The sequence below is a fragment of the Zootermopsis nevadensis genome, unplaced genomic scaffold (genome assembly GCF_977971745.1).
Source record: "Zootermopsis nevadensis isolate Lab colony 2312 unplaced genomic scaffold, Znev_1.0 Znev_ptg000001l, whole genome shotgun sequence".
Taxonomy (NCBI): domain Eukaryota; kingdom Metazoa; phylum Arthropoda; class Insecta; order Blattodea; family Termopsidae; genus Zootermopsis; species Zootermopsis nevadensis.
Window position 1 is genome coordinate 16,251,688 of NW_028259133.1, and position 27,314 is coordinate 16,279,001.

The 27,314-nt window shown below is 40.2% G+C and overlaps 2 protein-coding genes across 3 annotated transcripts in view; one reads left to right on the plus strand and one right to left on the minus strand.

Annotated features, from left to right (window-relative positions):
* Window positions 1-827: 827 nt before the first annotated feature.
* On the minus strand, window positions 828-2,928 carry croc (forkhead box protein crocodile). Its single transcript, XM_087344428.1, has one exon. It carries the CDS (start codon window positions 2,466-2,468, stop codon window positions 1,197-1,199), a length of 1,272 nt encoding a protein of 423 aa, XP_087200554.1. The 5' UTR covers window positions 2,469-2,928; the 3' UTR covers window positions 828-1,196.
* A 594-nt stretch (window positions 2,929-3,522) lies between these two features.
* Spg7 (SPG7 matrix AAA peptidase subunit, paraplegin) overlaps window positions 3,523-27,314 on the plus strand; it is a 54,862-nt gene continuing 31,070 nt past the window's right edge. For both annotated transcript variants that reach the window (XM_022070817.2, XM_022070818.2), the window contains exons 1-2: window positions 3,523-3,633; window positions 19,317-19,408. In XM_022070817.2, coding sequence (XP_021926509.1) covers window positions 19,398-19,408 — 11 coding nt within the window. In that variant the 5' untranslated portion in view covers window positions 3,523-3,633; window positions 19,317-19,397. The remainder of the gene's footprint in view (window positions 3,634-19,316; window positions 19,409-27,314) is intronic.

Sequence of the window (27,314 nt, forward strand, 5' to 3'; positions counted from 1 at the left end):
TGCTTTGAAAAGTAAATGGGTTGGCCACACCACCTCGTTAGTAAGTCAGTTTGAATTGTAAATCATTTTACTTTTCTGACATTTAAATACCACAGACAAGACCACATAATCCACATAATTAATCTTGGGTATTATCTAGGGGAAGAGAAAATGCATGTATCTGCCCTGCATATACAAACGCCTTGAGGCGTAAGAAATTGAAATGTGGGATACTAAAAAAAATAATAGACTACTTCCGTACAAAAATAATTTAATTGAAATTCTTAGTTGTTTCAATCTTCTAATGAAAAGGATAGGCATGTATTAGAACACTGATTTGCGAAGCAAGAGAACTTGAAAGGTTCTGGGATGGGCTGCAAGGGGTGTAGTTAGTCTGTCAGTCCACAGCCGCTGTCAGGTACGAACAACGAGTGAACTGGACCGTTTACACAAGGATTGTCGGGCCTATAAGACGCTACTGAAATAAAAGAACAAATAAATTACAATGCACCAGTACTCAGAGTAAGTGTAGAATTAATGTGCTGTGTACAGGTCAGGAATTTCACCTCACTGAATGCTATTTCTCGGAGCTCTACAGTTAAGTTTATGACAGGAAATTGAGGTTTTTCGCAAGAAACGACCAAGGCTAATAATAATAGGCTATTACATTCAGGCTAAGTAGTGTTGTTAATGTGGACAATTAAACTTTAAAGTGAACACTATATTATCGTTTCTGTGCAGACCTGTGTCGTGCTGCAGAGAATCGCCATACTTTAGACATTTTCAGTGTTACTGACACTGGATTATCAACATTGGTCGCTCTTCTGTTTCAGTATTATACAAAGGAGTAAAGTGTCTGTAATTTAGTGTTTATTTTTTATTAATAGTAAGCCTAAGTTGGCCGCAAAGCATAAGAACTGAAATTGGAGCTTTTGTTGCAAGACGAAACGTTACTTCTAGTGACATATAAAATTACCACGGCAGTGCCAGAGTCAAGACGAATAATGCAGATGCACTTTCTTTATATATAAAATCTCTTGTCAGTATTTACATACAATATTTCCACAGATTTACTATACAATTATGCACATAGCTGAAGTTCGACACAGTCCCTAGAAATCCGCATGACACCTAAACACCTACAAGGAACAGCACATAGTGGTTCAGTGTCTCGGCTCACTGTTTTGGAATAAGTTAGAGGAACATGCTGGACTCACTCAGTACTTGGGAGGGCCGCTGCAGTCTTGCTGCTGGTAGTACGAAGAAGCGGACCGGTAGACCGCGGCGCTCGCAGGCGGGGAAGCCGTCACAGCGGAACTCCGGAACCCGAGCTGACAGCTGGGGTTGGGTACTGCTTCGAACAAGTCCCTGAAGCCGGAAGTGGGCTCACTAACCTCTGCGTTGCCGTACCAGGCAGCACTCGCGGCCCCCGGGTGCCGCCCCCCGCTGAACTGCTGTGTCGCCCCTAGCTGGTGATGAGTCGTCGTCCCAGGGGTGGATGCAGTGGACGTGGTCGGGACGAGCAACTCGTCCTGGTGCATGATCCCCTGGTGGTACTGCCCCGTGCAGTGATACGAATACAAGGCCCCCCGCGACCCCGTGTAGCTGAGATGATGCTGCTGCGGCGGCGGCGGCGGCGGAGGCGGGCTGCTGCCCCTGCTGCCCCCCGTCATCAGACTGTCCACACTGAACGTACCCACAACCCCCGACGTGTCCATGCTTACGTCCGTCATGTGATGGTCCACGACAACTCCCGGCTTCACGTCCTGCTGCTGGTACTTGCTGTTCATGCAGTTGCTCAGTTCTACAACTGGCTCGCGTTTCGGCTTGCACTCCGCGGGACTCGACTTAATGACTTTCGTGTCCGCGGTGCTGCTGCTCAGCAGGACTTTCTCCTCGGCTCGTTTGTGCCCCTCCTGCTGCTGCTGCTGTCTCTTGAGCGCCTCTTCCTTCTCCTTGATGGCGTCCTTCTTCTTGAAGCGTCGTCGACGTCGCAGGTACGAGCCGTTGTCGAACATGTTGTATGAGTCCGGGTCCAGGGTCCAGTAACTGCCTTTGCCAGGCTTCTTGTCATCACGCGGGACCTTGACGAAGCACTCGTTCAGGCTGAGGTTGTGCCTGATGGAGTTCTGCCAGCCTTGCTTGTTCTCTCGATAGTACGGGAACCTCTCCATTATGAACTGGTAGATGCCGTTTAGTGTTATCCTCTTGTCTGGTGCGTTCTGGATTGCCATGGCGATGAGTGCGATATACGAGTACGGCGGTTTTACCATGTCCTTGGCTGGACCATGATGCAGCTGTTGCTGGTGAGGGTTTAGTGGATATGGGGTCGCGGCGTAGGGGTAACGGGAATACTGGTCATAAGTGTAGGCGGCTGTGCTGGCGCTCATATGATGAGCCGCCCCCGACATGGCGCCCGGGTAACCGGCGGCGGCAGCGGCGGCGGGGTGTCGATAGTAGGCATTCTGGTCCCCGAACAGCGTGTGCATGCTGATCGTGGTATTCCCGGAGTATGTGCCGTGCTCCAGGGTGACGACCAACGGCACCGCGGTGCCGCCTCACACGGCCTCCATAGCACCTATCGGGCGTCGCAAATTACTTGTTGCTTTGTTGGCCGATCAGCAAACATCAACACGATTAACAACACATGTGAGAGAGGAGTGTGGTGGGGGCAGGATCTCTAGCAATGACTCCCCCTGACCAAGTTCCTCAGCATAAACATTTTGACTGCCCTGCTGTACCGATAAAAGTTCTGGTAGAATGCAATCACTCGCAAAGCAACTTCTTATTATGACACACAACACAGCCCGGTTTACACAGAGATTAAGTGAAAACAGTCTGCTTGTTTCCTTTCACCACAAGGCTCACAATGTAGAGAAAACAGTGGCTTGCGCCCGGTCGAATTAGCGAGCTAACGCAAGATCAACAAGCAGCGCCGGACTGAGGAGAGAGCTGGGGGCTCGCTCGCCGAGGCTGACAGGAGCGCGGGATGGGACGCGCGCATTGGGTAGACGGCGCGACGCTGCCCGCCCATCTCTCCCCTCCGCCACCAACGGCATCGCTCGAACCGCCGCAACCACGCCCCACTCCTGCACCCGTAATTGAATTCCAAACGCAAAGGAGGCGTTTATTCAATTTGGATCGTTCGCACCCTGGCGTACTCCCCCCACCCCAACCCCCAGATATCCCCCCCCGGGTGGTTTCTTTTAATGAAACCCCATCGCAACAATTCAATACCAAGAACACGTTCTCACTCCCCGATACTTGCGTGAGAAAGAGATGAAACCAGAGGGAAAAAATCCGCCCGGGGGAGGGGGGGGGGCTTTAAATTGAATTGTCCCCGTCGGTTCTTCTAAACAGATTACTATCACCCTAATAGAAACACCGGAGGTAACTAACACTATATCTTATGATGCACCTTCTCATATGTGGACCTTGGTTTGGCGGTTGGCGGGAGGTGGGGGGGGGGGGGCAGCTCAGGAAAAGGCTTCGGAGCCAGAGAAAACAATGTAGCATTACACATATAAACTGGGACGGTCGCTAGAACCGTAAAGCCACAGTGGTGGAGGAGTCGTTAACATCGGGCTGACGTCCTTATCAGCGGTCGTGTTTACTGTGCAGTGTCTCGGTGTCGACCAGCGATATTAGCCACAGGTACCGCCATCATGTTTATTGACTTCATTACAATGTTTAATTGATATTCGGTGAGCTTTGATCATTCACTTCGCTAGTGTGGTGCCCAAAGGAGGTGTTTGAAAAAAATCGGTAAACGAACGTTGCATTTATTACATACATTTACACACGAACTACCGTGTTTTATTTATTTATTTATTTTTACGAAGATATAGCCTGTTTAACGGCATTTATTTTTTTGTTTTTAACTACATTTTGTGAGGAATAATTCCTTTACGTCTTCCCAGAAATGTGAGGATAATGGAAAGGCACTGAGCACGAAATTCGCTCTTAATGTAGCTCTGCATCATTTATACCAAGTTTAAATTTACGGAAGTATAAAACAGTACAATTACATTCTGCACACACCAGTTCTTACATTACTTTACTCTCGTTTATGTGGTTTCAATATAAGCATGAGGGGTAGGCTTTAATCCTACTGGTTTAAGTCCAGGAATATTTAAATCCAGCAAATAAAAAAGTCAAATCGTGATGTCGCATTGGAGATTTGAATTTATGACAAACAGTATTGATATAATCAGGAATTGTTAAGCCTAAAACACGTCGTTTTATTTGGCTCTAATCAAAAACCAGAAGCCAGTTTTTCATTCGTAAGAATTACGGGTTCAAACTACAATCGCATCGTGTTGCTGGGTTCTGCATTGTAACCTAAATCTATTTTCCAACGTAGTCTTGTAATCCTGTTCAGTTAATCTTTACTATGTCAGGAAGGACTTATCGTAAATATTGATAACCACTTACCAGACCACACGTCGTCACAAACTAGAAGACCGACATCGCTTCTTCACCGCGACGGTAACCTCAGATCTCACATATTTTTCCAGTTTGTTAGTGTATATGCCTGGACCTAAATTGCTATTGAAGTAGTCAATTTCTGCTTAGCAGCTCTCCGAAAAATTTCATATTTCGAACATTTTTTTATGTCTTTGATACGGTTACTGTAGATGTAAGTAATTGCTGTTTGACAGTAATCATGACGGAGTAAAAAATGCCGGGTCCTTTTATGTTGTATTTTGAGAGAGAACCACTAACACGCCCTGTCTCCATTGACACCAGGAATTTCAAAGACAAATCTGACTCCTTCAGTGTTGAGCTGCCTCATCCGGCAGTCGGACAGGGACATAAACAACTAATTAATCTATCCGTCCAACCCTCGAACAGTCGTGTTCCGTTTCAGCGATAAGAAAATAAGCAATACGAAAATATTCAGCATCCACGTATTGAAAGTCAAACTGATGGAACTCAGCACCATTGTTTCGTTACGAGAGTGTCGCAAACCTATGCGAAGCCGCTTCTACACAGCGCCAATGGAACACTTTAGCCTAATTCTACTCGTATTTTAGACTGTGGAACGGCTGCATCATTTTCAGTCTTAACACCTAACATCATGATTCAGTGAGTAGCATTCCGTTGTCTTCGGGAGACCTAGGTTCTATTTCGGCCTGGTGAATAACATTCATGATAGTTGTAACAAAATATTTTTAGGAAAAATGACAAATCCGCAACTCTACACTTTGCCCATCAAATGTAGTTAGGCCAATGAATTATTTGTATGATCCGCAGAATAAACAAAAGATTGTCTCCTAAACAGCATCAGTAATTTGATCTTTGGAAGAGTGTTGAGTTTTCTTTGAAGTAGGAAGTGAATCATTAAATATTCGGCTTTAAAGAGTAAAATATGTTTAGCTGAATAAACGTAGGCCTGTGGTGTTGTGGATCTCAGAGACAGGAAACAACAGGAGGTAGAAAGATTGCGTGATGAAGAGATAAGGAGTTTCACAAGCTACGCCCTCCGCTTCAATAAATAGGCTATTATTACGATAATTGAACCAATGAAGGTAAAATGTGCAGGCGCCCTGATAACGGAGACTGTAAGCACCTCTGAAACGTCTGTCAACGTCTACGAGACTACATGGCGAAATATTCCAAAAGGCTGCCGGATTCAATTCCAAGTTATCTTCTACCACCTTAAATTAATTATTCGGTTATTCGATGTGGAACATAAAATGATATTTTAATTATCTTATATGTAAATTTTAAATATAATTGTGATTAGACGGACAAAACCGAATAATTAATTTAATATTTGATTCACAATATGACGCAATTATACTATCTTCTACCATCTTTCTTTATCTGATCTACGCTTACATTATTTGTGGGATTGCGCTAATAGGACCAAGTGTCTTTTCATCTCACCATATAGGTTCTACGCCAACTATCTTCCTTAAGTTCCTCTATCTTATCAGTAGACCTAGTCCAGTTTCGTTTCCATCTAGCCTCGCTTTTCCAGTTATGGGTCCTGTTTGTTATCTTTGTCACCCGTTTATTTATTCATGTGTTACTACTGTAATTTACCGCTGGTTTAGCCAGTATTATGTAATTAAAAAGCTTTTACGGCGATTTCAATACGATGACTTTCGGGCTGTCAGTCGTGTTGGTTGAGTTGGTGAAGAAAAAGCCAACATTTCGAGAACTACGCTGTTCTCATCCTCAGGGCACTCACTAATCCAGTGCCCCGAGGACAACCCGAAAGTAGTCACACAGTATTCTGTAACTTTATGACCTACCTTTAAGTAAGATTCTTCTGCGTTCCTTTTACTGAAGTATCTGTAAATAATACAGCTTATACTGCCATTCGTAGAGTTTCTCAGCAACTCCTGGAATTATTATAGAATGTTTAAATTCTATTGGTTTCTACACTCAGTAATCATATTTCCTACGCCTTGCTATTGTTCCTCTTTCAACGGCTACAGTCTCCTTTTTTTTCAGAAACAAAATATGACATAAGCAGGAATAATCTAGTTAGCATCTCGGTAGTGGAGTGAAATAACCCTAGTGTTGGTTGAGATCTTGCATCAGTTTAACCGACCGTACCCTCCGCCATGTTCCCGAGGGGCAAAAGCAGCCAACATAAGCGACACGTGACCCATTAAGCTTCTAAATACACATATATCGTCTCTTTCTGTGTAGTTTCAATTTCTCATCATCGAGCCAGCAGCCTCTTAATAGGACAGTCGTATGTAAACAGCGAAGTTCAGCCAGAACCACCACGACGCCCTCTACTTTTGGTACAACCTCAGTACAGGAGAGATGCAGCCTAGGAACAAACGGATCTGAGTAAGATATCTGCAATGTTACAGCACTTAGTCTCCATCCCTCGCCTTAGCACAACTTCAGATGTCCTCAGAATTGGATCAAGAGAATTTCTAAGGCCTTAACCCCCTCTGTTTGGGCTTAGCGTTATGTTGGATTTTAAAGTCTGAATGCTGTTTATGAATTCAGTTCGAACCTCGACATTCCAAAGATCAGTTCCATGCATCTGTTTAAAGAAATGATCCTTGCTTATACTGAGAATTATACGAATCTTGTAAATACAAAATGCAGCGTTACTTATTGTTGACCGAAGCTTAATGCCATATATGACCTTGGCGGCGTAGCGATTGTTGGCATCGCGACGCTGCTCTTCTGTTCCCAGAGTAGTTTCCGACGGCATTCCACGATTATTTGTGCCAATAGACGGCTTTAACTGCAGCGTAGCGACGAACGGCGTCGATCTTCCAACATCATGCTCGGAGGCTTCCCGAAGGCAACAAATAATAAATATGATCTCCTTGGTGGCGGCTCGTCGATTGGCATCGCGACATTCGGCGTCTTTCCCAGAGTCGTTTCCGACTATTCCAGGTTTCATTTTTGCCAATTAAAATGTTTCTTGGAGTCGCGACTAATGGCGTCGGTTCTGAGGTTGTAAGGAGTGACCCTGAACATATTCTGGAATGGTAAACGGGGCCTGAAAATGTGCTGAAATGGTCCAGGAAAAATGTTGGAATTGTCTTCCAAATGTCCTGGATTAGCCATAAATTCCTCGAGTAGTCTCGGAGAAGTATTGAAATGGCCTGGAGAGGTCCTGGAGTGGTGATCGAGTGGTTCAGGATAGGTCCTAGAAATGTCCTGGAATGAACCTGTAGAAGTCCTGGAGAGATAATGGTGATGTCCTGGAGAAGCCATAGAGTCCTGTTATGACCCATCCTTCATTCGACAATATCGTGTCCGGAGGCTTCTATATTCCTTTTCCTAGACCACTCTTCCGGCCTAATTACCACAAGGGATTAGGTATACTACTTTGTTTGGACGTAGTGGATGCTGTTGATTCTGTTGTCTATAAAAGTCCTATAGTCTGATGAATCTGTTTAAATAGCTTTCAATTGTTTCGAAAGACGAGTGTGAAATGAGCAGAATCGTTTGTAGAACACCCTAGAGGATTATTCCAGAAACCGAAAGCTAGAATTTACATAAGAAACAAATATGTCGACAGTGTGAAACATAGGCGGAAGACATCAAAGGAAGTGCTACTTTGTAATGGAGTAGAGTAGAAAGCGAGACTCCTCGTGTTCAAGGAATAGTAAAAGAGAAAATGTGGATCCCATGTTCCAGTTTATTACACGTGTTTACCGAGTCTTCTATGCGATATTGCGTGTTTTATTGGTTTAATGATCATTTGCAGTAAACACTAACCTGGAAATGGGAGTATTGTCTCTGTCGTTTTATGACTTTTAATATACGTTTAAGTACAGAACGGCGCTCCTGTGATTCTAGTTTCCTTAGCAGTACAGAAGACTGGAAGGTGTCAACACGAAGACGCAGGAACAGGACCTCGCTAACAAGCAGCTGTTGACGGCGGTAGTAGATTTCGACCGTTTCGCATAGTAGATATCGCAGCGAAATCACGGATCAAGTAACGTGTGTAAAATTTTGTTTAGTCTGATCTTATGGATACTTCGTGACAAGAAGAAGAAAAAATACGGACATTTGTTTCACATAGCCTAAATAATGTAGCCTTAAAATACGGTCAATTTAATTTCATTCGAAAAATTGATACTAGTCTTGTCAGTCATTCTAAATGTCGGTGGTTACGTTTAATGACGAGTTCTTATGGACTTTCTTTTAAAATTGAATCCTCCTGGGCCCATACAGGCTCTGCCGGGTGTTCTGTACCAGCCAACTTCTCTTGGTTTATTTGGACTCTGTCATCCCGTTGACGGAGCAGAGAACGTAAAAAGCAACATCACGAGTTCTGAGAAGTTTTTCCCTTCCCAGTTTGTTTAGAGCTTCGAAGCATTTTTACAATGTTACACATACAGCGGTCTGGTTCTCACAAAATTTGGTCAGTTAACAAATGCTTCTCTTTTATTATAAGCAACTATGCTTCTACACAAACGAAGGAATATAGCTATCACAGGGGTCTTAGGCATAGATGGGAAGATAATATTAAAATGGTTCATAATGAAGGTGTGACATGGAGCAGACTGCCTTGTATTCTGTACCGGAATGCACGTAATACCCTCATACGTCCTTTGCAAATTACATTTGGAAGTATTAAATAGGCCGTGTTCGACAGTTCGATCGTAACATCACAATGTCTACGTCACGATTTTCCTCATCCGTCATTTTGTTATCGCCCCCAGCAGGATATTCAAAGGTACGACTCTGAGGCCGTGTGGAATAGCGCAACCTCCACATTAAATTTCATCCAAATCTGTCCAGTGGTTCTCAAGTTGAAGTGACTGGACTGAAGGACGGAAGTACGGACAGATATGACCAGCCCAAAATGCGTTTCCGCTAAGCAATTATTGCAAAGAACGCATTAAATATGGGCAAAATTCATGAAACACAAATTGCTACCGAACCCGATCGTTAAAATTCAACCCCCAATTGCCTATTCTGTACTCAATATTACTACAAGTAATTATTATTGTCATTATGTGGAGGTTAGTAACTACAGATGTAAGTGATTTACAACACAACTTGTTACAAAAACTTTTAGCAGGTTAGTGACGTAAGTGTGAATAGCAATGTAACAGATGATCAATGATAACACAGGATTCCAGGAGTGCCGCTCAGTTCCAGAGTCTACGTCAGTGGACTTTCACCGTATACACTATCGGGCCTGACAGAACCCACATGTTCTCTGACTGAACCACTTATTTGCCAATTAACAAAAAATAAAAGCAATTTGTGGCTAACCACTACAAAAAGTTTCAAACCGTGTTTTAAGTAGTCCAAGGGCCATAAGTGTACTTTGTGTCTTTTTGCGAGTCATTCTAAGGATTTTAGTTTAGTCTGAGATAAAGATGAGTCGTGAAAAGGGGTGAAAAATCCGGACGCAATTTAATATAAAATCGAAAAGCATTGGATGTCAATAAACTCGTTCATTTCCATCAACTCACCCTATAACCTGCTGAGTAATGAAGACTAGCATAACAACGGCCCTATACTAACTAATGTGACAAAACCACTACCGATGCATGAACAAATTACTGAAAAAAATATTATTTTTCGCGAATACAGCCACGTGAAACAGCCCATACAGTCATGGCCAATAGACCAGATTCTTTGTTAGTTTACACGCTTTTGTTGTGGTATTTGTGTTATTTGGAGTGATAGCGATTAGCATTATGTTCAGTATGGGGTTTACGAAAATTGAAATTTTACAAAATATATTAATGCACGCACGCACAAGGACATGACGTCATGGTCTACTTTTCCTTTTTTTCCAAAACAGTTTTAAAATATTTATAGTACAGGACCACATACCAACTTACAATAGCGTGATGGTAATATGCCCCTGTATGGGTTCATCCGCTTGTGCAGTCGCCCCTAGCCACAATGACGATGGGAATTTCCGTTGCTTTGAAGCTAATTAATCATCCACTTTGACACATGTTCAGTGGCTTAAGCAGGTAGTCCCATAATTGTGGACATATAATGATATTAACTTTCATTTGTAGGTGCATTGTCCAGATCTCGAGTGTAGTACAAGTTATTCTGGATTACGTATTTCACTGTTTCTCTGGTGTTTCGACAGGAATAGAAGATCTTAAAGTACAGTCCTGATTACTAGACCTTCGGTTATCCTACATTTCGTTTTAACATACACGCCGTGTTGGAACGTTCCATTTTGTTAGCAGTTAACTCAGCATGTAGCGAAATAAATCAGACTCTCCACATCTTCTCCATTTCTTGGAAATTTAACGGTATCGTGATTTGAATTACAAATTGAGTTGTTATTTACCTTTCAGTATTATTCGACATTTCAATATTCGATTATCCTTCGTTCCTGTTACATTTGGATAATCGGGATTCTGTATAATGTACTTACTTCACTTGACAGTGAAACGGCTTCATATAAAAATATCTGTTAATAAAACTACACAAACAATATTTAACATTTAATGAAAAAATCAGTAATGCTTTTAAGGCTGTATTAGATAATAAACCAACCGAATGAGTATATGTGAAGTGAAATATTTAAGAAACCCATTAAGCCCAGACGGTTGGAAGGATTTGGAAAATAAAAGGCAAACATTTATACAGATACGTGACATAATTTGTATGTGCTTGACAAACTATGGTTTGAACCGTCGATAAAATACGATACTGCGAAATAGATACTGAGTGAAATAAAATTAATACGACAGAAATTATAACTTGAGTCCCTTACCTGGATATACACTGTTTTAGGCAACGAAAGGATACTGGAATAATTGAGAATTTTTATCAAATGGCCGGGGAGATTGCAACAAATGTATAGAAAAAGATATGTAAATGTAGTGTTCAGAATGGGAGGAGGCAAGTGGCAGAACTTGACGTAGAGTTTTAAAATTACAGAGAAAAAGTTAAGAGCAGGCCTATAAGGCGCCAGAAGAAGGATTTTGTAACCGGTACAGGCGTTAAGTTGCCTAATCCGTGAAAAGGAGAAGAAACAGTATTTCGGGAAGTGTGGTGGATGTTTAAAGAAATAAAATTACAAGAATTCTGTCACAAAGAAATGGGCGAAGAGCCGAAGCCCCCACGTCAACGCGGCGCTGCGTGTGTACGTTACTTCGAGGGGCATAGCTCCAGGCAAAGGGGAGGCGATTCCCAGAAAACTTCACTGTGAACTTTGTGGCACAGGACGTTTCAAAATACGAATTAAGGTCGTTGAACCGTGTTACAGATTCATAAACTTGCTTATTTCATCTTGTGGGAATCGTGAGGTTTCATAATACTTCCTTAAATGAAAAATAAAATGCTTAAATGGGTGAGAATTTGACATTCATAACTCTGAAATTCGATTTCACCTGAAGATTAAATATGTACGAATACAGCGTGCCCAAAAGTTGAAATAACGTTTTGTGTCATTATTTTATTATTTATTTTTTACTGGGTAGAACTGAGTGGTTACAAATTATGTACACATTTCGGCCGAAATTTATTTGAATATTTAATAAACTAATTTCAGAATCAAATAAAAGATATCAACACTTGGGTCTACATTTATTCGGTCTCTAGACCAATACGTTGTATAGTTTCTGTTTGATACATATGTTAGCAGGAGTCTGGCTTACGGATTGTAAAAAAGAGACTTAAAATGTTTAATCAGTAACCGACAATTCTGTTAAATGTTCAAGTAAACTGGATCTTGACTCCTGATATCGCCATTTCTGTTTCTCTTTTATCGTTTCACATAATTCATCTGGCAGATAGTATTTGCTGTACCTCTATCAGATGATAGAAATATCATGCATATTTAGAGTTAACTAACTACAACTATAATTTGTAATTTTTGCCAAATATTATTCGGTTGATAAAATGGAGGAATATAAGAGGCATACAGTAGTCGTGAAAGATGTAAGACGTGTCTACAAAATTTTAGTTAAAAACGTGAAGAAAAGAGATCACTTTGGAGGCCTGGGCATTGATGAGAAAACAATATTTAAATAAATCTTAAAGGCATGCTGTTAAATTCATTTGGCTCAGGAAAATTGCCACTGTTTGATTCCTGTAAATACGATAATGAAACTTTTTGTAACATTATAAGCTGGAAATCTCTTATGATTAGCTGAGCGACTATATTAGCTTCTAGAGGACACTGCTCCCTGTCAGTTCATCAGTACAATTTATTTTAAGAAAAACCCCGGCCAAGAACTGGCGATTTTGTTAGATAACAACAGTGTGTTTTCTCCAACAACAAAGAAAATAAGTGAATGTCAGCAGTCCATTTCACTAGGTTACAAATGCATGATTGTAGTTGTAAAGCTATCCAAACTGCATGCAGCCAGAGAATGGTCGTGCCTCCATTGCATTTCATTACACCTTGTATTCACTACTGAAAGGTGTTTCAAATAAAAGTTACACCAAAAATCTATCGCTATCTGTACTTAGTCATGTGAAAATTTTTAGTAGAACTGAGTTTTAACTGTTAATTATCATTTTAGCGTCTTATAAATTAAGAGGTTTCAAGGATTAGTTTAAGAACCAAAATTAAAATTTTCCATGTTAAAATGTAGATCTGAAAAACATTATCTTGTGAAACCACGATCGATATTTCGAGAGATGAAACCTGACAACAGACAAAAAAACCTCTGCATTATGCGTTTGTTTTATTCACTTTGTGTAAAAAGAAAGTCATTGTGGATCTATTTAATTTAATTGTTACATAACATAGCAAATAAGTTTCCATCGTCTGCTGAGTTGACGTGTCGTTTTACATTATCTGTATTACAATTATCTCTACTGATCGTGACCAATTTCACCACATTTACTGAAGAGCGTTGTAGTCTCTTCTTCCTCAGATGTTCGCGTATTATTTATGATACGAAATGGAAAATAAAACGGTGGGTGTACTCCCTAGATATTATGTAAGTATCAGATTTTTAAAAATTTGTATTTTTCAATTAATTTCAGGGACACTATACCTGCATTTCCCTGTAAAATAATTAAAGTAGGCTACAAAGATTCGAACACAGATGTCCTCCGTGAACATATGTAGCCTTACTGTCCATAATCGGCAAATACGAAGTTTAGCGTAATAATTATCACATCGTGCTCATAAGGGTATGCAATGCCAGTAGACTAAGCCCATGTACAACGTGTGTTTGTCCAGCACGGCCGTGCTCATACACTCAAAAACAAATGCTAACAATTATTTACCGAACCGGACAATGCAGTATGTCGACCATGCTGTAGTGCTTTTCACGTCAACAACAGCGTTAGTATTTCCTTGTAATCTCTCTAACTGACATTTTTTCTCAGTCATTCTTGTGCTGCTACCGCGTTAAATTTAATAAAGTTTGTCCACCGCGGATTTTACTCGGACGCAATTGTCGAGGAACCAACCCCCGCGGTGGACGAGGGTTTACTGTAATTAAAGTTGCATCAACCCGCTGGGCTACATCACAAATGAGACGTTGGCACTGTTTGTTGCTCCAGGTCACGACTGTATATTTGGGTTCCTCTTGGAACGCTCTTCGCCACTATTTGTTATGAGATGTCGAGACTGTGAGGCCTTCAGGAGTCGTCGTTATTGAAAGAATTGAGGATATAACCTCACATACTGACAGTCCGTCACAGACGCACGTGCAGAGAAGCCTGATTCGATTTGTTGTTCTTTGTTTGTGTCGTGCGTCGCGTGGAACCAACAAACATTTGGCCTGGATACTTTAAGGTTATGCTAAGCATTATGACGTACTACTAAAAGTAAAGTAAAGTTTGTCCCACTATACGCCATGTAGGCGTTTGGGGTGAGAGGAGGTATAGCTCCTCACGTCCTTGACCTCGGCACTAGATGGGGGTGAGTGGTCAGCATCACGCCCCGGCCGGCTTTACCCCCGGGAAAGGACCCCGGTACCCATTGTAGAGGAGGCTGGGTGGGCCCCAGAGCCGGTCTGGACGCAGAGGCTAGAGGAAAAATCCTCTGCCCCCGTCGGGGATCGAACCCCGGCCGTCCAGCCCGTAGCTAGTCACTATACTGACTGAGCTATCCCGGCTCATATGACGTACTACTATGACAGCATTTTCACCCTACGTCAGGGCCTATCGCCCTGATGACGGAGGCAGTATGACCTCTGAAACGTTGGTAAACATCGATCAGACTACACAGCGCAACAACCCAGAAGACAGAAATCTTCATACTCATCGCCCTGATGACGGAGGCAGTATGACCTCTGAAACGTTGGTTAACATCGACCAGACTACACAGCGCATCAACCCAGAAGACAGAAATCTTCATACTCACCGCCCTGATGACGGAGGCAGTATGACCTCTGAAACGTTGGTAAACATCGACCATACTACACAGCGCAACAACCCAGAAGACAGAAATCTTCATACTCATCGCCCTGATGATGGAGGCAGTATGACCTCCGAAACGTTGGTTAACATCGACCAGACTGCACAGCGCAACAACCCAGAAGACAGAAATCTTCATACTCATCGCCCTGATGACGGAGGCAGTATGACCTCTGAAACGTTGGTTAACATCGACCAGACTACACAGCGCATCAACCCAGAAGACAGAAATCTTCATACTCACCGCCCTGATGACGGAGGCAGTATGACCTCTGAAACGTTGGTTAACATCGACCATACTACACAGCGCAACAACCCAGAAGACAGAAATCTTCATACTCATCGCCCTGATGATGGAGGCAGTATGACCTCCGAAACGTTGGTTAACATCGACCAGACTGCACAGCGCAACAACCCAGAAGACAGAAACCTTCATACTCACCGCTGTGAAAACCTCAAATCGTACAGATCAGATGTCGACTTGCCCGTTCGGGAGTTCGAGCCTCGGCTATGGATATTATATGCATTTCTCGTGGTCATGTTCATGGCAATAACGTCCTCAGTTTGTGGGTTCCATAATGAGCTACACTCACAAATATAATTACTCCTCGGACGTGATTACCAGATTTACCACTGACACCCAGATGACAGCCATATTTGTATTCTCCGCCTTGAGAACTTCAGTTTCTACAAAATACATTAGGTTTATACTTGCTAGCATTTATTTCAGATAGGCGCATTCCACAGTCAGTGATGAATTATACGAGCAACGCATTCCACAGAATTCAAAACATTTCAGAAAGAAGAAATCACCACTAAAAGCAGAGAGTAATTTATTCGTTGTTGTAGAATTCTGTAATATACAACCCTCGTGTATGATATGGCTGAATAAACACTAAGCGAATGGGGATGGAGGATAAAATACGAGACGAAGAAGGCAGTGAATGCTGGCCGGGGCAAGGGTTAGTTTATGGGGTGTGTAGGATAAGATACGGTGCTTATGCAATAAAGTAAGTGTCTTGTCTGATGGCCACCCGCGAGATAAACGAAACAGAAATGTTATATAAACAAACGATAGGACCACCATTTAAATCTCGAACCACAATTCTGATGAAATCCTAAAACTGTCCTCATTACAAAACTGCATCATTCTTCAGAGACTGAACGGCCCACTGTTCAGATGTTATAGGGATGACGTCAGTGAATCGCATGAGTTACAACATGTAATGGCTGTATCGCAGTGAGTAGAGTGATCTCGACTTTGCTTCGTTTGCATTAGTAAATATATGTAGCTTAAATGAACTATAAGCATGGTAACTAAGAAATAGGTACAATTCCGATAACCTGCTAGAAACATGCCAGTTTGGATATATAGACGTAGATGGGAGGATAATATTAAAATGGATCTTAAATAGAATATTATGGTGCAAAGTGGATTAATTTGGCATGAAGTAGGAAGTAGCGGTGGACTCTTGTTAACACAGTAATGAACCTTTCTATCCCATAAAAGACCATAAATTTCCTGACTGGCTGAATGACAATTAATTTCTTACGAAGGAATTTTATCAATGGAGTTGGTTGGATTTGATAGTTACAGGGTTAAAAGCCAAGATAAAATAGCGTTAATAATGTCGAAATAAATCCCTTAATATAGGTCTACTTATGGTGAGGTCGACACAATCGATATTTGAAGATTTCTGTCTTCTGGGTTGTTGCGCTGTGTAGTATGTTAGATGTTTACCAACGTTTCAGAGGTCATACTGTCTCCATATTCAGTGATGAAAGCCTGTATACATGTATAACTTTTATATAGCGAACAGTTGAAGCACTGTTCTAATTAGGATTGTCCCGACGAACCGCGTTGTTGTTAGCATTTTTCAAATTTCTAATTGTAGGCCAACAACTTAGATTCTGTCACTATCCGGCCAGGAAGTAGACTAACGCGCTATCACATAAGTTATCTGTAAACCTATAAAGGATAGATTTAAATTGCCTTTCCTATTTCCAATTGCTAATTTTATAGTCAAAACAGAAAGCTAAATGACCATTACTTAGAATTTCATGTATAATTTTGGCCTTATCAGAATGATACTTGTTCACGACCAAGAGAAGCCAGCAGCGCACGTTACATCATCCCATGTGATGCAAAGTTAACATGTGTGTGGAGGAGAATTCCAAGAAAACACGTGTTCCATCAGGACGTCAATCGCAATATCTAACCTAACTAACCACACTTCCGTTAATTTGTATGTCATAAACACCTAAAACCTGGGACCAGATTCCATCTTGAGAAGCTAATAGTCGCTCAGATGGTCAAGAAATTCTCTCAGTCCTGAACCAGATTACACGTCCTCTGATTTAATTTCTTTAAAACCCGTTTAAATGTAAACAAATTATACTTAATACAAGTTAAAACTTAAGAGGTCGCTTAGTCTTTTAAAAACGGCGCAGAAAGTTATGCTTTAGTTATAATTTAAACAAGACGTAACAGGAGAAAAGTTCTAATTAATATTTAGACCTGTTGTTTATATTGTAACGGCTGGATAATTGCTGTAATCAAACTGAATAAACGTAGCAGACAATAACAACGAGAACTTTGTTGTATGCTCGTTAGGTGTAAATGAAGTTTGAAGTTTGTTGCTTTGAAGTCGGCCAAGTTTAATTGTTTTGTTAACAAAATTAGTATTATACAAACTGATTTTCTTAAAAATTGGATCTCCTCTAGGTTCTCGCTGTGAAAGTTCCAAAATATCTGTGTCATTCTTCCCTACAGTCGTGACTTTTCAAACTCTGTGAACTCAGCATTAGCGGCTTGAAATCATAGATCGTTTTTAACTATTCAATCCTACATCTGTCTCACTGTAACCCTTTAAGGAATTGTTGTAGTCCTTTTTATATGCCTTTGAGCAGTCCCATCGACACGCAGACGCAAACTTCCTTTTGTGTCACAATTAACTCCATCGAGAAAGTCCTTCTTGAGGGTCTAATAGTAGCTCAGATGGTCAAGGAATTCACCGCCTTTCATGGAACCTGAACTTTGATGTTTACCTGTAATGGTTCTGATGGACAATGGGCCTTTTAGCGGCACCCCATTCTAATACAAAACAAAGCAAAACTTAAAGATTTTCAGGAATTAATCTGCATAAACAATTAGGCCTGTATCATGAAGCCTTTCGTGTATTTCCTACAAATTTGTGAATAAGATTAATTCTACTTTAAATACTTTTTTAGGATTTAAACGTCAGAATGAAAAGTGAATCATAGAAGAAACGTTGAAAACATTTAGAAACCATTCGGTGTCTGTGAAATTATTTTAAATTTCTCACGGGAATAAATTAATATGGCGTTTCTTGTTAACCAAGATTCATCTGATTCGACCTCAAATGACGCATGACATTCAATAAAATGTTTATTGGAGGTTTTGATACCCTATCAAATTAATTAATTTTGTGTCAAAAAAGAAGGGAAATAAAATACATTATCATTATTAGCCTGAGGCTAACGGAATGTCACTTCCCTGAACCGCGGATTGTTCAACAGTTACTGAGCATGCATGATGCTGGTCTCAGCCCGGTCAGAGTATAAATAACCCTGTCATATCCAGATAATTTCGATGCCGAAACTCTTAGAAATACAGCTCTTGAGAATAAAATCCAAATTACGTATGTATTACTTTTTGTGTCATAACTAGAAATATATCAATGAACTAATTTCAGGAAATTGGTAAAAATAGTGAGACTTCGGGTTCTCACGGCGGCGAGTGTGGAGATGACAGAAATTGATCGACGTTTCAGAGGTGTATACTGACTCTACCATCGGACAGTACGCACTTCTAAAACGTTGGTCAACTTTAACGAAACTACACTGTAGTCATCTTCCTGGGTAAAAATCATTTTTAAGTTTTATGAAATAGAATTACAAGTAAATGTATTGTTAACTGAACTATCCATCTGGAATATGCAACCGCAGTGTCGTTAGCACTCCTGTTTTATATTCGGGAGGTAATGAGTTCAATTCTCGTTCCGGAGACCGACTATCCTCATTGAGATTTTCCCTCGTTCTCCCTGGTAAATTTCGAGATAACAATTGAATTATGCCACGTCCGCTTCCACGCATATCTTTTAAAATTCATTATTTATTTATCATCTTATAGTTTTGACACTACGGTCTCTTGATTTACTAACCTAAATGAATCACTAATAAGTAGGCTTAATATGAAGTAGGTTAGCTTACTATGCGCGGCTTGTAAACTTTGTAATACTCACTGGACACGCTTATAACTGACAATGAGATGCGTAAAAACAGTGTCATGTAAGTAGTTCCGTTGTGACTTCTAGATCGGTGAAAAGATCCATGTTGTTATTTAGTTTTATGCGACTGACTTACCGTCTTTGTTTGTTAAGGCACTTCCACTAAACAGATCCATTTCTTATCCAAATGATCCGAAATGCCATTCCCTCTCTCAAGCAACCATCTGTTTAGAAAAGCAGTGACGTGCTGTATCAAGTGTTTTTTTTCTCTCTCTCTCCACACAGTGGACGCATTTTGAGCAGACATCTGCCTTTGTACCCCGGGTAACACCGAACTCTAACGCCCTGGGTCAACACAGGTGCACCATGTTACAGAGGTATGTCTTTCATTAGCTGATTCCATCGCGGCTTGCCGATTGTCGCGTCCTGCCCTAGGTATTGCGTTCGTTAAGGATACAGTAGACTGGACCTACTCCCTGTAGAAGCCGAAATTGATGATAAAAGTGTCGACTGATCTATTACCGCCACTAAAGTGGCGAAAGGCCTGTCCAGCCAGCATGTCAGCACATTCACAGTCGTCGGCTTCATCTCTGCCTGGGTAATTGAATGGACTGAACTTGTACATGAATAGCAACCCTCAAATAAACCCAGTACTGTCCCACACAGCTTCGTCCCTTCGACTTTAACGAGAGGAAATATCATTTCGTCCGAAATAGCAGAAAGATTTAATTGATAATAAACTCACGATCGAATGCAAATTGTTTAAGAATGGAAACATCATCTTATTTTCACTTAAAATTGTACCAGAGCTTCTGAAAACAATATTGAAGTCGGATTTGAAGTTCTCAGGGCGGTGAGTACTGTGACGGCCACCTTGATACGGAAGACGGATTCAGAGTTTGTGTTGTTTATTATAACGTTGGAGCAAATTCTTTCTTCCCACTGACAGGTACGTCTATATGAGATTCGTCGTAGATCTTAGGATCTGTGACTTTGTTAGTCAGATTAAAACAAAATCAATATAACTTGAACAATAAATTTCAGTGTTGTTCCAGTGTGATTTACATAGGATTAACGCCATCCTAATACATGAGGGGCTTGTTTACCGAGGCGAACCGATCTCAAGACAGGGCAATCACGTGCAGAGTGGAGGCTTATGAGTTAGTTGGCAAACAAGTTAGGAAGCCGTGACACGCCTGACAACGGGTCTTGTGTATGACAAGAATTTGAAGTGCACGGGTAAATACGTCGATTTTATACGTTCTTTGTCCACAAGACAGGCCCCGTATTTGTCCATCTGATCGCATGTGTCATCTGACTATCTATTACGCTCATTTATATTCTGTTTGTTATGCTAGTCTACACTAGAAATTGCTGGACAGTTTTAATATTTGCCAATATTTAGTTAATTTTCACTACTTAACGATCTGTCTGCATTATATTGTTTAATATTGAATCTCCTGTCACATAAAATCAGCTATGTAAAATTTGAGGTTCTGACAGCGGTGAAGATTCTAATGTTTGTCTTCTGAGTTGTGACGTCGTGTGGAATTGTAGGTAGATTCCAACGTTTCGGAGAAATATACTGGCTCCATCTTCAGCTCTTGCGTAGGCCTCAGCTCTCAGGCTAATAATGCCTGGCTGGCTGTGTTATTTGGCTAACGAAGCATTTTATCTGATGTTTTCTGCTGTGTTCAAGTGTATGGAATAACACTGAACCACGAAACTATACAGAAGAGTTTTTTTTTTTCAAAGTGTTAGCCGGGCTAACACGGTTAATATGAACGCTTCGGCTTGCTTGACAAAAGGACATATATTCTTTTGGAGCGAAGGATATAAAAGACCTAAGAATAGTCACTATAGTCATCACAACAATTGTTGTTTTGTTTTATTCCTGGAACATGCATACTGCTTGTAGCTCGTTAGCGAGGTTATTAAGAAGTCTGCTTTATAACCTACCGCAAAAATTATATATGGTACTGGAACGTATGGCAGCGGAAGATTACGCCATAAGATATGAGTAAACGTAAATTAAATAAAGTCACATCTTTAGGTGACATTAGCTAAAATTTAATTGAAAAATACATTTAATATAAAGCTCATAATCCTTTATAGATACGAATGACATTTAAGCCACTCATTCAATAGTCTGTTTCCAGCGTCAGCTTTTGGCCCCTAAAATTAATAGAATTTCATTGCATTGTTTTCGTTTGCGCTAGACGCAGTCGCTTCGTCGAGTGTTGTGATTCCCCCCCACCGCCCCCCATCTATTTCCGGCACTCGATTTGAATCCATGGGGATCATCTCGGATCAGTAGAATTGCAGGAAGCGCGCTAAGAGCTTTGTCAACTTTTCACTGTTTGTCAAAATACAGTCCCCACTATCATCCATAATAGAGCATTAGCAAAACCTCCGTCTCACCAAGGCAACTGAGAAAACTTGACATGTCATGGGATTCTATTAATTTTAAAGCAGGGGTATGCAATTTTTGTACATGCAAAATATTTCATCAGGTCTGTGTGAATGAAAGTAGCTTACTTATTTAAACTTGCGAAGTAACACGCATCTAACTGTTAATATCCTTTGATATCTTAGTAAAGCATCTTATACTCAATGGCAAATGCCTGCTTTTTGCTAGGGGTGAAGACTACTCGATTATGTATGTGGCCATTTGCCTATGTAACTCTCTCACGGAGCAAATTTCTTCTTGCGAAGTTAATAGTACACACAGATAGTGAAGGAATTCACCACTTTTTATGGGATCCGAAAGCGCATCGCTAAGTTCAGAAAAAACTTGGCAATGTACCCTATATTAAGCCAGATTAATCAAACCCACACCCTCATATCCTTTTTCTTTAAGAGTCGAATTATTATTATTATAATCTCTCCATATACGTCCTTTTTACATAATTTCTTATTTAATGTCAGTGCGAATATACATTGTAAGGAAACACACTTATATTTATATCTTTCATTGTATGTTCAACTCAAATATAATGTTAATCATAAAATTGAGGATTGAACTTGTTTAAATACATTGATATTTTAAGAAAACCTTTCAAAATATAATACTTTTATTTTCTGGGGACTAAGGGGCATGGACGTTTTTGGATCAGAAGGAAGAATGAGACAAAAAAGAACAGATAAAACTGCCCTTAGAACATTTACCTAAGTTGGTGTCCCATTTTATACATATTTCGGTATTGCCAAATGCCGGGTGACTGTAATATTAGCGGCTTAGTATGTGTAGGATTATTGATGAGGGCAATATTTTAGAGTGGCTGTGCTTTCTGAATGGATTAGCTTGAATTTACGAAGTGCCACCTCAAGTATGTCGAGTACAGCACCCACATCCCACTTATACTGTGAATTATCTTACGTACAATACACATTGACATGTTGCGAGATTCAGAGCCTGAGAACCACTTGAAACCGCAACTGGTCTATAACCTCAACAGCTGTGTCTCGTTAGCACCACAGGCTACAGGCTATGGGGCTAACTGTGGCAACAATAGTAGGCCAAACGCAAAACACTTGAAATTGGGCATGAAATGGTGAAGGGAAGTAGCGCTCTTTCATGAGAGCTTAAGAGAAGTGGATGCAGAATTGAAAGAATTGTGGAAGGGCTGGCGATGGCTGTCCATGTCTATGCGTGACATTTTCGACCACACAACGAGGACACTGCAAGCAACGATCACGGTGGTCCTGGGGACTAGGTGTCGAAAACACGCATGTGTTTAATTCCGAACGTGAAGCTCGTGATATTTGGTCTCTTGAGTTATGTCGTAATGCCGATGTTGGTTTTCTGGGTTGAAACGCAGTTTGGAATCGCATGTACATAAAGCCTACTAACGTTTCAGAAGGACGCAGTATATTACTTCGAAATGTCAGTATTTACCAATGAGTCCAGAAAATTAACATCGATATCTTCACCGCCATAAGGACGCAAAATCTCATATAGCGTATTACATGGGTTTGTAGTAATATAAATATGATTTTTTTGTCAGTTTTGGTTTTGCATCATGTTCGTAGACGTAGGTTAGTCTAATTTTATTTATATTTGTTTATTGTTATGCGATCTATCAATGAATCAGTCGTGTTAAAATATGAAACTATTACAGTTACTCGAAATATAATAAAAACTAATCACGTTCGCATTGTATATAACTACCATATTTTTCAATATTGCCAACATTTCTTTTATGGTCAACTAAAATGACCTTTATTTTCCATCGTGACGCTACTACGTCATAGCAGTACGATTATGTGACCGTATGAAAATTAATGCAGGCGTATTAGAATTTAAGCTTGTGAATTCCTTATCTTAATCCGAAGACAAGAAACAATAATATTATAACAAAGGAAGCCTAATGTAACTTTATTGTGTATGCTTCGACGATTGGTTGTTTTTTGTTTTCCTCAGTAGACCACAATGACAATAAATACTTGCTTGCGGGGAATTTATTTTTCCCCACAAGCGAACATATTCATCTCTGATATTTCAGAGTAGAAAAATGAAACGCAAACAGTTCCCTGGGGCTCGTACATAAAAATGCACTCGGCTTGTGTATGCAGACAGAAAGACTCGAGGGGTATTCTGTAAAGGCGATGGATGAATCGATTCACCATTGTCGAGTGATCCATACACTTTTGAAACTGCCTTCTCGTAATCTTGTTCTTATTGTTGAGGAAATATAACAGACCTGATTGAAAAGTAGGGATTAAAAAAATATTGTCTTCAGACCAATTCTTAGAGAAAGGCTGAATAAGGTATCAACAAATGCCTCCTCTTCGTGTTAAAAGATACATAAAAAGGTCATGTATTTGGAATGGTACACTTTACGATTTCGCAGGAGTTTAATTTATAGGCTTTAATACTGAAATTGCATATACGCGATTTGTTTTCATCAACAGTCTGGAATTAATTAGGAGATTTACAGCAAATTTAATACACATTCGTAAAACAAATATGAACCTGGTAAAAATCAGCATCATATCCGACGTATCAAGAAAGTAAATAATGCAATTTATAATATTTTACCATGTCTTATATTATTGTACCATAGAAACGTTAGGCCTACGTGGGTACAAGATATTTTAGAGAAAACATTAAAGTATGGACAAAATCGGAACAATTATATTAGACGAACATAAAATTCCCATGCAGTTTCAAACAAACAAGTTAGAAAATATACAAATGACGTAAACGTTCTGCTGCTTTCGCCAGAGTTTAACTTTTAACATTTGACTAGCGTCTTAAAATATGCTTCGATCTCTTACAACCTCTTTTTTTATAGTTTATTATTCACAATCGGCGATATATGAATCAATAAACACGAACTGGAACGCCATGACGGAAAACTACGTAATCGTACGAACCGCCAAATTGGAGCCATGTAAAATCCACCAAATGTAAACATACATTTGGTAATAGAATTACCGAATATTTTAATTTCATCTCTGCGATGTATGCGAATGTGTTCTAAATAAGAACTGTATAAGATGTCCTGCTGAATATTGTGACCATTGAAAAAAGATTAAGCAGTCTATCTGAGCGTAGCAGCGCAGCTTTTACAGAGAAACCTATGAATATTAACACTGCCATCTGCATATCAATGGTCTTGAGCTCTCTCAGCCCGCGGATATTGCGAGGGGGTTTCTTCACCTATCAAAACAAGTCTTCCCTTGTGGTGAAGTAGAATTTCGCTGTCTGTTACAGCGTTCTCGTACTGTTACTTCTAACCAAGGATGTATGTAACTCTTTGACTGCAAAGCTTCCGTTTATGCTCAAAGTGCATAACGCATATGCCTAATGAGGAAGGCGAACCTGTGAAACTTAGCAGGGATTTTGCATTCGAGTGTGTAGCATTGAACCGAATGGTAGCTGCTTTATCTAGAGTTTGTCATTGTGAACATAAAAGGCATTGGTTACTGTAAAATTGAAGAAAATGGAAGAGATCGAAACGTATACAAAAAAAATATGAAGGAAAGAGACAACTTGGAAAACGTAGGCGTGAATGGAAGGATGATATTATTCACTGTCATATGAGTGGAACGGTCGATTTTAATCCATACATGGAGCACCATCAAGAAAATTGTGTAATTGTTAGAATTAAGTTAGCATAGTTGTTATGCTTTTTGGCCGAAATAAATAGAACATTTCTAAAAATCCAATACACTCTATCTATATTTCTTGCTTATTTCTGGATAGTTCTAAATTATCAAGTCTTTGGCATTTCACCGCAACACGTCTTTCTACATCTTATCTATCTAACAGCTAACCGAAAATGTATCAGTGGTTAAAATCTGGCAGGTTAAATAACAGTTGGTTTTCCGAAGGCCGTCCGTCTCAAAGTACACCCTACAAATAAGTCTACAAATTAAATTGACGGAATGACTAAAGACATGTTTTCCAAAAAATATGAAAGTACACAGCCGTTACTTACGTCAGTATTATGTATATATCTTCATGGGACAATCTGTTTATTTATTTACAATGTACAAGCCTATAATTAAATACCTTACTTTTTTGGATTAAACATATGTCCGACGGTGTGTGAAGTTATCGGCCATCTTATTTTTGCAGAGACCTGAGCATCCTTTCCTATTTTCGAGGAATGACATGTCCCCACCCAAAACATTTGTTCTTTCATTATCCACTCGAGCGGTTGCGTCATAAGGCACCATGGAGACAAGGCAAACCAGAAGACAGCCGACTACTGACTCACCGCCGTGAAAACTTCAAATCCTAAGAAGGCAATGCTTTTAACGTTGATTTATTTCTTTGCCTCAGTGCTACTATACGCAGTATTTTTCGTGTATCTACCCTTATTTTTCCTCCAATGGCCAACTTCCATCTCGCCTCGAGCACTTTCATCTCCACTCAGCAGAGGCGCTGGGGAGAAATCTCATTAAAGGTTTACGTATATCCATCCGAATGGAATGATTGAGGTTTGTGGGGTTTTGTTTCGTTAATTGAGTGTTTAACCCGCCCGCTGGCGAGCGAATTGCGTACGAAAAGAAGCAGCTTATTATTATTTTAACGTACAGCTTTCCTGCACACTCCATTTGCAGTATCCTCTCAAAACAGAACACTGACATCTGCCTTCCGCCCAGCAAAATGCATAAGAGTTTTCTCCTCTAGCTTCTTCCGATCTCTGTCCGTCCGTGACAGCTTATGATTTAATAAATAAAAAGCCGTATTCGCCAGGTTCCCGATTAAAATATTGTGATGGAACAACAGCTACAACTAACATGCTGAGGTTTCTTCTGGCTTTCCTCAGTCTATCCAACCAACCTCCAGAAGAGCAGACTGCCATATAAAGAGCACCATCAATGTCTCTTCCACACTCCTCTTTTAATTCGCTGTGTTCAGCAATCTCCCGTTTGTAAAATGAGTGTTCCTTCTCTGACAGATTTCAGGAAACAAAGATTTGGAAACGAAACTGTATGACTAGAAGACTGAATATTTAAGCAGACTATTTTCTTTAAAATTGTTGTTCCCTTCTGTTTTCGTTTGCTATAAATAATGCATGTTGATCTTAACTCTAGATTTCCGGAAACACAGAGTGCCTTTTGCAGGTTCTATCGTATTACGACCCACTGATCAATGTTCACGCACTCGGTTCTATTTCAGCTTTTGTTGATACGATAATGAACCTTCAGTCTCCGTATAGCGCGGGATTTCTTGGCCAGCTGAGAAACATAAGATGATGGAAAACACTTTGTACCATGAATATGTGTAACTAACCGTCCAACTCCATACAGCTGTTGTCCTTCATTTACCGAAATTTACTCAGTTGGTCAAGAAATTTTACGTATTCTGGGTAACTTGAAATTTCATTACCGTAATCACAACAGCTCGTAATTTTTCTTGTCCTAAACCACTTGAATCCAGTCCATAAACTTAGACCCTTCTTTAATGTAAATCTCCCATCTATATCTAGGTCTCTTAAGTACGAGTCCTTTTTCTTTCAGAATTTCCTACCAAAATGTTGTAAGCCTTTCTCATCTCCCTTATACGTACAATTATATGTGTGAATGTGTCTGTCTGTCTGTCTTTGGTGCATTGTAAAGCCTATTTTGTGCGCTTAAAATCACTCTAAGGGTATAAATGATACTCTATTAGTTTTCCAAGTGATATATAGCCTAATTTTCGAAAAGGATTTCGTTTTGTATGTGTATATGATTTTTGCATACTTAGACCTACATTAGTGACGATAATGACTGGTTGATAACGTATATAAAAATAAAATCTTGTTTAAAGATTTCTGTATTCTGGGA

Coding starts and splice junctions, on each gene's coding strand:
- croc (XM_087344428.1), bottom strand. CDS start 2,468: ATGCACACGCTGTTCGGGGACCAGAATGCCTACTATCGACACCCCGCC.